Source organism: Chrysochloris asiatica, unplaced genomic scaffold (assembly GCF_000296735.1).
Source record: "Chrysochloris asiatica unplaced genomic scaffold, ChrAsi1.0 scaffold00101, whole genome shotgun sequence".
NCBI classification, from domain to species: Eukaryota; Metazoa; Chordata; class Mammalia; order Afrosoricida; family Chrysochloridae; genus Chrysochloris; species Chrysochloris asiatica.
The window spans coordinates 7,747,850-7,757,162 of NW_006408619.1; the positions used below are offsets into that span (position 1 = coordinate 7,747,850).

General features: G+C 48.4%; 1 protein-coding gene across 4 annotated transcripts in view; it reads right to left on the minus strand.

Annotated features, from left to right (window-relative positions):
• The window catches only part of NTRK3 (neurotrophic tyrosine kinase, receptor, type 3), a 613,206-nt gene that overhangs the window by 426,058 nt on the left and 177,835 nt on the right, over positions 1 to 9,313 (minus strand). For all 4 annotated transcript variants that reach the window (XM_006867120.1, XM_006867119.1, XM_006867118.1 and 1 more), the window contains exons 5-6: positions 1,809 to 1,966; positions 373 to 515 (exon numbers count right to left, since the gene is read on the minus strand). In XM_006867120.1, the coding sequence (XP_006867182.1) occupies positions 373 to 515; positions 1,809 to 1,966 (301 nt within the window). The remainder of the gene's footprint in view (positions 1 to 372; positions 516 to 1,808; positions 1,967 to 9,313) is intronic.

The following is a 9,313-nucleotide window of genomic DNA, read 5'->3' on the forward strand; positions in this document are numbered from 1 at the left end:
GATTCCTGGTGTGGCGCTGTAGAATCAGCACTGGACTATGAACCACAAGGGCGGCAGTTCAACCCCACCAACTGCTCCTGGGAAACCCTATACAGGGTCACTATGAGTCAGAACCAACTTGACAACACATATCAACAACAACAACACACCAAGGTACAGGGATTAGTAGCATATAGACAGACGGTCAAGATGGCTGGAAAGTGATACATCTGGATGGACCCTAAGTCGATACGTCCTCCTGTGCAGGTAGATGGTTCTCCCTTGTTTTCTTAGCTCTTGTTTCCTCTTGCTTCTGTTTACATTCTAGTTCATTAAGACTAAGAAGCGATGGCTCCCCAGTCTCCTCGATGGGGACGAGCCTAAGATGCCTACCTGGTGGGTGTTGATGGACTGCAGCCCCGTGACTATCCAGTCCACATCTGGCAGAGGTGACCCGGAGCCATTGCAAGTGATGACCGCGTTGTCCCCTTCTCGTACTGTCAGGTTGACGTGGCTGACGCTAATCTCAGGAAGATCTAGGGGCAGGGGAGCAAAGGAGATGAGCAGGTCGACCAAGACTGACTTCCAAGAGTAGGCTCTGTCCATGGGCTGATGGCAGTACTTGTAGCCTTGCCCAGTAACAACTCCAGCACAACCTGCTTGAGTTCCTGGAAGGTTCTCGATCCCCAGAAGCTTCATGCCACCTCCTCAGGAAAAGTCAGAACTCAGAATTTAAGCCCACGTAGTTGCGTTCTCTTACTGGGCAAGGGGTCAGGGTGGGATGGGGACAGCTCAAGGAACGTAGTTGGAGCCACTAAACCAAATGATGGTTACCACTATGGGTCACTGGTCCTCAAATGCTGGTGGGCTTCAGATTCCCGTGTGGAGCTGATTCGAAATTCAGGTTTCTGGGACTCATTCCCAGAAATTCTGGTTCAGTTGGTCCTAAGGGACGCAGGTGGCACAGTGGGTTAAGCACTGGTCTGCAACTTAAAAGGCAAGGGTTCGAACTCCCCAGCCACTCTGAGGGGGTAAGTGAGGCAGCCTCAGAGAAGCTACAGAGAAGTTCTACTCTGTCCCATAGAAGCCACTACAAACTGGAGTCTGCTTGTTGGGAATGCACAGGTACGGGGCTGGGCCTAGGAAAACCATCTTAGATGTCTCTGACACAGAAATTCAAAGACCACACTGTGAGACAGTTGTGGCGCTATGTGTTAATGCACTGGGCTGCAGTCAGTCTGAACCACAGGGTTGGTGGTTCAAACTTATCAGCCACTCCTCAGAAACCCTATACAGGATTGCTATGGGTTGGAACCGACACAATCACACTTAACAACAACAACTTCAGGAAAAAGAGGCTTGCTTGTGCAATTGCTAGGTGGTCGGCGGCTAGCTGAAAGGCTGGTGGTCCAAAGTCACAAGCGGCTCCTTGGGGGAAAGGATCTGGCGGTCTCCTCCCATGAAGAGTCCAGCCACCCCATGAGGCAGTTCTATATGCTCCTATGAGTCCGAACCGGCTGCACAGCACTACTGCTTCCGGTCTGCTTTGGCAGGGAGCACACCGAGAGGAAGGGAACCTGGTCTGAGGACAAGGAGCACACTCAGCTCTTTTCTACAGTCCTGAAACCAGCCTTCCCAAAGCTGGCTCAGAAAGAGACAGAAGTGACCAAGAAGGCCAAAGGCTAGCCAGAGGTGCAGCCAACCACAGCGTTCACAGCTGGTGGGACAGCGGGGAGAGAAAGGTGCTGGCTTTCCAGGCTCTGATCCAGTGCCACCCTCGTGTCTGAGGACTAAGCCCCAGGTCCCGCAGGACCAGGACTCCCACTCACCACACTGGCTGATGTTCATGCGGAAGAGTGGCAGCTGAGAGCCGTCGGTGTTGATGCAGTTGAGGTTCTGGCTGTTGAGCTTGGCCTCCCCCTGCTCCTGCCACAGCTGCATCCAGCGGATGTCACAGCTGCAGTTGAAAAAGTTCAGCTCCAGTCTCCTGTGAGCAAGAGGAGAAGGGAATGAGGTCCTGGACCCAAGACGGCCTAGCTCCCCTCCCAGGGCACGGAGGTCATGGAGGCCCTCACCTGCTCCTCAGGAATCAGAAGGCAAGGGGTTTGGCAAGGTCTTGTGAGAAATACATACATGAACACTTCAACATCTGTGAAGTGATTTAATTTTTGAAGTAACAGACTCAGGTTTTTTGTTTTGTTTTTTTTCAAAAAAAGAAAGTCACGCCTACTTAACTCACCTGGCAAAAAGCCCCTTTTTCTAAGTCACTTTGGAATAACTCCTCTCAACCCTCCAGGGGCATCTCAGCTCAATGAATGCCCTTCAAAGTAGCTCATTACCACTCCGACTAAATTCTGCTCACTTCCCCAGCTCCTCATCAGCTACACTGGCATCCTTACTGTCTGCTGAGGTCACCAGCACAATCTCAGGGCCTTTGTACCCTCTGCTATCCCCTCTGCCTACCACATTCCTATCCCATCTATTTGCAAGAATGATGCCTCCATTTTATTAAGGAATCATATCTCTTTCTCTGACGATCCACACCAATATTGCCTAGTCCTTCAATCAACTGTAGTCCTCCCTCTAGAATGATTATGTCACTGCCTGGTATCACTTTGAACACCTGTTACTTTGTTTGATTATTATCTGTTCCCCAAATAGAGATGCAGTCCTATGCTGTATCCTCACTACCTATAACTGAGGCTTGCACATAAATCAATTGGTTGTATGCAAGACTGAGTGAATGAATGAGCTGCTCATTCGTAGGTGATTAGCTAGCTCTAAGATCTGCTCTGGAGAAGGATATCATGTTTGGTAAGGTGCAGGGTCAGAGAAAAAGAGTAGTGAGGTGGATTGGCCAAGTGGCAGCATCAATGGACTCAAGCATGACAACACTTGTGAGGTTGGCCCAGGATCGGGCAGTGTTTCGTTCTGCTGTGCATAAGGTCGCTATGAGTCGGTACCGACTCAATGGCACCTAACAACAACAACAAGCTCTGCTCAGAGTGCATCTAGGGATCACCTTTATTCCTTCCTGAATCCAACAAGCCCTTAGGAAGCACCTGCTCTACGTCTGACCCCAGGTTGAGTACTGACTGATGCCGAGAGAATAAGGTCATTCCTTCTCTCCAGGAGCACTCAGCTGGCTGGCAGCCCTGCCTTCTCCTGGGATTCTCCTTGTGACTTGGAGCAAGTCAGCAGCCCTCTCAGTGGGGTTACACATTACAGGGGTCCACGGACAGCATTCATCAATCTCAAACTCTTAAAGTAAAGGGCAACCCATCAATCTGCATGTCTGGGTCAAGAGGTGGAAGATGATTCTCTTTCTGGATCATTACGGGAATGAATTTATTGGTACCCAGAAAGAGTGGCCTTGAGTAAGTTGTAGTAAGACCCAACATATTTTTGACAGGGAAACTCTAAAATTATTAAGGCTGCATCCCAATTAACTTTTCAGGAAAAAGCACAGCCCATGTGGGAAAGGAACCAAGGTTTGCCAGCCACTAGGACACCACAGGTAGAACATGCAAATAACGCCATGCATCGGGTCCAAGACTTCTCTCTGCATCTTGCACTTTACAGAGATAGAAAGGAAGGAAACGCATCTTTACTAAGTAGAGTCCTGGTGGGTTAATGCGCTGGACTGCAAAATCGGTTTAAACCTCAAGGTCGGTGGTTTGAACTCACCAGTCACTCCTCAGAAACCCTATATGGACTCACTATGAGTCAGAACCAACTTGAGGGCACTTAACAAAAACAATAACAACTACAATAGACAGCTTCTCTGGGCCCCACACAGGTGAGGGCATCTCTCAGGTGCTTGCAGGGTTAAATAACAAACTAATCCCTCAGCTGGAGAGTAATGTTGTTGTTGTTGTTGTTAAGTGCCGTGGAGTTGGTTTTGACCCATAACAACCCTGTATAGGGTTTCCAAGGAGCAGCTGGTGAGCTTGAACTACTAACCTTGCAGTTCAAATGGCTATGCAGTCTGATTTTCAGTCTCAGTCTGCTGGACTCCAAATCCCACAAGCCCTCCATTCCTTCTATCATGTAAGGCATTGCTAGGTGCAAGACAGATGCAAAGATGAGCAAGGCAGAGGCTACAAAACTGGGAGTCTGAGTAGACAGACTATGGAAGGAGTCAGAGGAAAGACAGGACACTGGGAGTCCCTGGGTACACAAACAGTGACATGCCTGGCTGCTAACCAAAAGGTTGGAGGTTCAGATCCACCCAGAGGCACCTTAGGAGAAAGGCATACCAATCCACTTCTGAAAAACCAGCCAGTGAAAACTCTACAAGGCACAACTGGATTGTTTTGGGGTGTTTCGGTTTAAGGAAGACTGAGGACACATTGTGGGATGAAGTGGAAAAGAGGAAAGAAAAGTTCAGCCAGGCAAGTGAGCCTGTTTCAAGGGGCAGGGAGGAAGGGGTCCCTGCTACACCCACATCAGGAAGGTTAGAATTCCCACAGGGACCACTGAGGCCCTGGGAGGTAGAAAAGAGCAAGAGTGAACTAGGACTACAAGAGCAATCTGACAGCTGTGTGCAGCGTGCACAAAGGGAGGACAGAGAGTGATCCAGACACTAGCTGGTGTTGAGTGCCTTCCAGTCTGTTCCAACTCACAGCGACCCTGTATGGGGTTTCAGAGGAGCAGCTGGTGAGTTTGAACCACCCGCCTTGTGGATCAAATCGACCTTGCTGTCCAGTGCATCATGGAGACACTAGTTAGCCTGCCTTTTAAATGCAGGGCCACCATGCTCAGTTATGTGGGGCACTCCTCAAAGTGCCAGATGAGGGGGTGAGCGGGAGGTGAAGTCTAGTGTGCACCCGCTGCCCAGGTCAGGTGCCCAGGCCCAAGCCTACATCCACCCAGCGGACACCTACTTCTAATTCACACACAGGCACCAGATGGGTCGGCAGGCAGGGCCAAGGTGCTCCAGCGTGTTGGTCTCTGGCTTCCTTTTCACTGTTAGCCATCACTGAGGTCTCTCTCAGTCATTTTTATTTATGTGGGTTTTATCACAGTGGCTCCATACAATAAGCACTGGATTGTGAGCCACTAGGTCTGCGGTTCAAGTCTACCAGCAGCTCCGCAGGAGAAAGATGAGATGTTCTGCTCCCGCAAAGATTTAAAAACCTCAAAAACCATATACAGGGTCACTGTGAGTCAGAATCAACTCAGCAGCACTTAACAAAACCAACAAACTATCAGTATTTAGGAAGTTACACACTAAAACTGAGAAAGTTTTAAAACATCAGATTGCATTAATATAGCTTCTGTTATGCAGAGCCCTAGGAGTCCTGGTGTGGCGCTGTGGGTTAATGCGCCAGACTGCAAAGCTGTTTGAAGTACGAGGTCGGTGGTTCAAGCTCGCCAGTCGCTCCTTGGAAACCCTATACAGGGTCGCTATGGGTCGGAACCGACTCGACGGCACTTAACAACAATGGTGTAGTCGTTAAAGCACTTGACTGCTAGTCAGCTAGTGGGTGGTTCTAACCAACTGGGAGAAAGATGTGACCTCAGAAACCATACAGGCAACTCTCCTCTTTCCTTAGTGGTTCACCATGAGTTGGAATTGACTTGACCAAGTGGGTTTTTTGTGTGCTTACTTAAGTCGTCATTTAGAATAATGATGATAGAATATGTCACGCATGTGGCTTCTGGAGAACTCCACTATACACTTGGGGGAGAATGAGATGAAAAGGCAAGTAACGTCCTGCTGCTGAGCGGCAAAGCTGCATTAAAAGAGAATGGAGCTTCCCACAGAATTTCAGAAGTCTCTTCATAAAAACAGTGCTCACCCGTGTGGCCCCTTGAGGCACTCCACGGGACCCTGGACTAGTATCTGTGTTTCCTAGACCTGCTGTAACAGAAATGCCACGAGTGGGTTTCCTCGACAAACAAACTGATTTTCTCACATTTTCTAAGGCTGGAAGACCACGTTGTGGTTACTGCCTCTCTGCCTCCTTTCTCTAGCCCTGGTGTTCCCCACTTCCTCCGCAATCTTCAAGACACCTGTCTTCCCAAGTCTGTGCCTTCTTATTTCTGTTTTCACGACACTCCTTATATCTCAGAAGTGATTATATTTAGGGCACACACTTACATAAACATGACCCCATAAATCTAACAAAGTCCCAAGCAGGACTGCATCCATAGGGTCAGAATTTCAACACATACGTTCCATACGATTGTGTGGATCATGACAAGCTATGGACAACATTGAGAAGTATGAGTATTCCAGAACACTTAATTGTACTTCTAAGAAATCTGTACCTAGACCAAGAAGCAGTTGTTCGAACAGAACATGGGAACACTGAATGTTTTAAAATTGGGAAAGGTGTGAGACAGGGTTGTATTCTTTCACCATACTTATTCAACCTATATGCTGAGCAAATAATACGAGAGGCTGGGTTCTATGAAGAAAAACGTGGCATCAAGATTGGAGGAAGACTCATTAACAACCTGCGATATGCAGATGATACAACCTTGATCGCTGAAAGTGAAGAGGACTTGAAACATTTACTTATGAAGATTAAAGAGCACAGCCTTCGATATGGATTACATCTCAATGTCAAGAAAACAAAAATCCTCACCACTGGACCAATAAACAACATTCTTATCAATGGAGAAAAGATTGAAGTTGTCAAGGACTTCATTCTTCTTGGATCAACTATCAACACTCATGGAAGTAGCAGTCAAGAGATCAGACGACGTATTGCACTGGGCAAATCTGCTGTACAGGAACCTTTTAAAGTATTGAAGAGCAGAGATGTCAGCTTGAGGACTAGGGTGCGCCTGACCCAGGCCATTGTGTTTTCAATAGCCTCATATGGATGCGAAAGCTGGACAGTGAATAAGGAGGATCGTAGAAGAATTGATGTCTTTGAGTTGTGGTGTTGGAGGAGAATACTGAGGGTGCCATGGACTGCCAAAAGAACCAATAGATCTGTTTTGGAAGAAGTGCAGCCAGAGTGCTCCTTGGAGGCCAGGATGGCTAAGCTTCGTCTCTCCTACTTTGGACATGTAGTCCGGAGGGAACAATCGTTGGAGAAGGATGTCATGCTGGGTAGGGTGGAGGGTCAGAGAAAAAGAGGAAGACCTCCAACGAGATGGATCGGCCAGGTGGCATCATTGATGGACTCAGGGGTGGCAGCGGTGGTGAGGTTGGCCCAGGATCGAGCATTGTTTCGTTCTGCTGTGCATGGGGTCGCTATGAGTCGGTTCCGACTCGATGGCACCTGACAACAACAACAACAACGTTCCAAGGGTACAACTCAATCCGAAACATTTGAGAACTGCTGTTTAGTGATTTGGGGTCTTGAGTTGTTGTTGTTGTTGTCAAGTGCTTTTGAGTTGGTTCTGACCCGTAGTGACCCTGTACAGAGTTTCCGAGGAGCAGCTGGTGAGCTTGAACTGCCGACTTTTCGGTTCAAATCGACCCTGCGGTCAAGTGCTTACTGTATGGTGCCACACCAGGACTCCTGTATGCATTTTGTTGTTGATGATGTTGTTGTTAACTGACATCGACTCAGCTCTGACCCATAGCAACCCTGTATAGGGTTTCTGAGGAGCGTCTGGTGACCTTAAACCGCCGATCTTACAGTTTAAACTGACTTTGCAGTCCAGTACATTAACCCACAGCGCCACACCAGGACTCCTGGATCTAGAGTTGTTGTTGTTGTTGTTAAGTATCGAGTTGGTTCCAACACATAGCAACCCTGTATAGGGTTTCCAAGGAGTACTTGGTGAGCTTCAACCCCCGACCTTACAGTTCAAATGACTTTGCAGTCTGGTGCATTAACCCGAGCGCCACACCAGGACTCCTGGGTCTAGAGCAGAGCACAAAAATTGCAGGGAGGGAAGGAACAACCAAACAAACAAAGGAAGACAGTGGGCATGAGGTGCTCTGATGGCAGGAGAAAGAAAGCGTCCAAGATGACCTCAAGGTTTTTCAGTCCAAAGGACAGGATTTCAGTGGGGGACAGAAGTGTCTTTGGTCGAATACAGAGAAGAAAGAAGGGATGAGAGGAAAAGAAGAAATTGGACATATTAGGTAGGAATGGGAATGGGCAGATGGGGGTGAAAGGAAGCAGGTCCCAAAGGAGAAAAAGGAAGATAGGGCAAGATGCCTCTGAGGTCAGACAATGAGGTACAGAACAGAAAACAAGATATAAAAGAGAAAATGTGAGACGGGGCAACAAAAATAGTAAGAACATGGGCATTTGCACGGCATTACCATGTGCCCAGTGTGACACGAAATGCCTTACACCCAAGAGCTCCTTCAACCCTCACAGCAAGCAGGGAACATAGGTAAGGCCCACCAGTTACTTCCTTAGTAAACATAGGTGAAGGCCGCTGCCCAGGATGAGTGGGGAATGGAGGAGGCCTGAAGTGGAGCAGTTCAGATTCATGTTGTAAGGCTGCCAGGGACCACCTGGCAGGCCTATCAGAAAGTTATCTGAGGGTCCAGCAGATTGAGTCTCTGCAAACAGAACCAAGTCAGTCTAGTTTTCCTGGCCGCTCACTTAACCAGCTGCACCCATTCATTATTAAGTAGGTGTAAAAATACAAATTATCCACCTGGGTGGAAGTCTAGAGAAGTGAGGGCTTGGCTGGAGGCCTCTTGTTGGACCCCATCTCGGGTCCAACAATGCAGAGTATGCCAGGCGCATGAAAAGCAACAGCTTTTTTTGGTCCCTCCATCCTTTGTCCTTTTCCTCCAGGGTCCTGACTATAGGGCCTAAGACCTTACCCCACCGTCCAATCCAGAGTCTTCTGGAAACAGCAAAGGAAACTTGGGTGCTGTCTTCCATCCCTCTAGACTTTATTCCAAGGAAACAAGACACATGAATGGCAGGAAATATTTTGATTCTTAAAACAACTTCATTCCTGGCAAGAAAGGTGAGGAAGACACGAAGCAAAGATGGGTGGTCCCTGGTTTCAAATGAGGCCGTCCTTTCCCTGTCAGCCCTTCCCTCAAGTCTGTGGCCTAGAAGCCTTTATCGGTGGCTTCAGGGGCAGACTTCCTCTGTACCACCAAGAATGCAGGCGGCCCCTGAACAATACAGCAGGGCCCAGTCTGCCAACACCCAAGATGGCCTGGGGCCTAATTGCTGGCCCTGGGGGAATCAATCAAATTAACTCAATGCCTTGTAGCAAGTCCAGTTTGGCCAGTGCCAGGACTGGGTGTTTAGGAAACATTGATTCCCCTCCTGCCATCCCTCTACTTTTGGTACAGTGACTCTGCATATTCCTTCCATCTTCTCGTGATGCTTTCTGCATCATTCAATAGTTTACCCAGAGAATCCTTCAATAATGAAAGTTGAGGCTT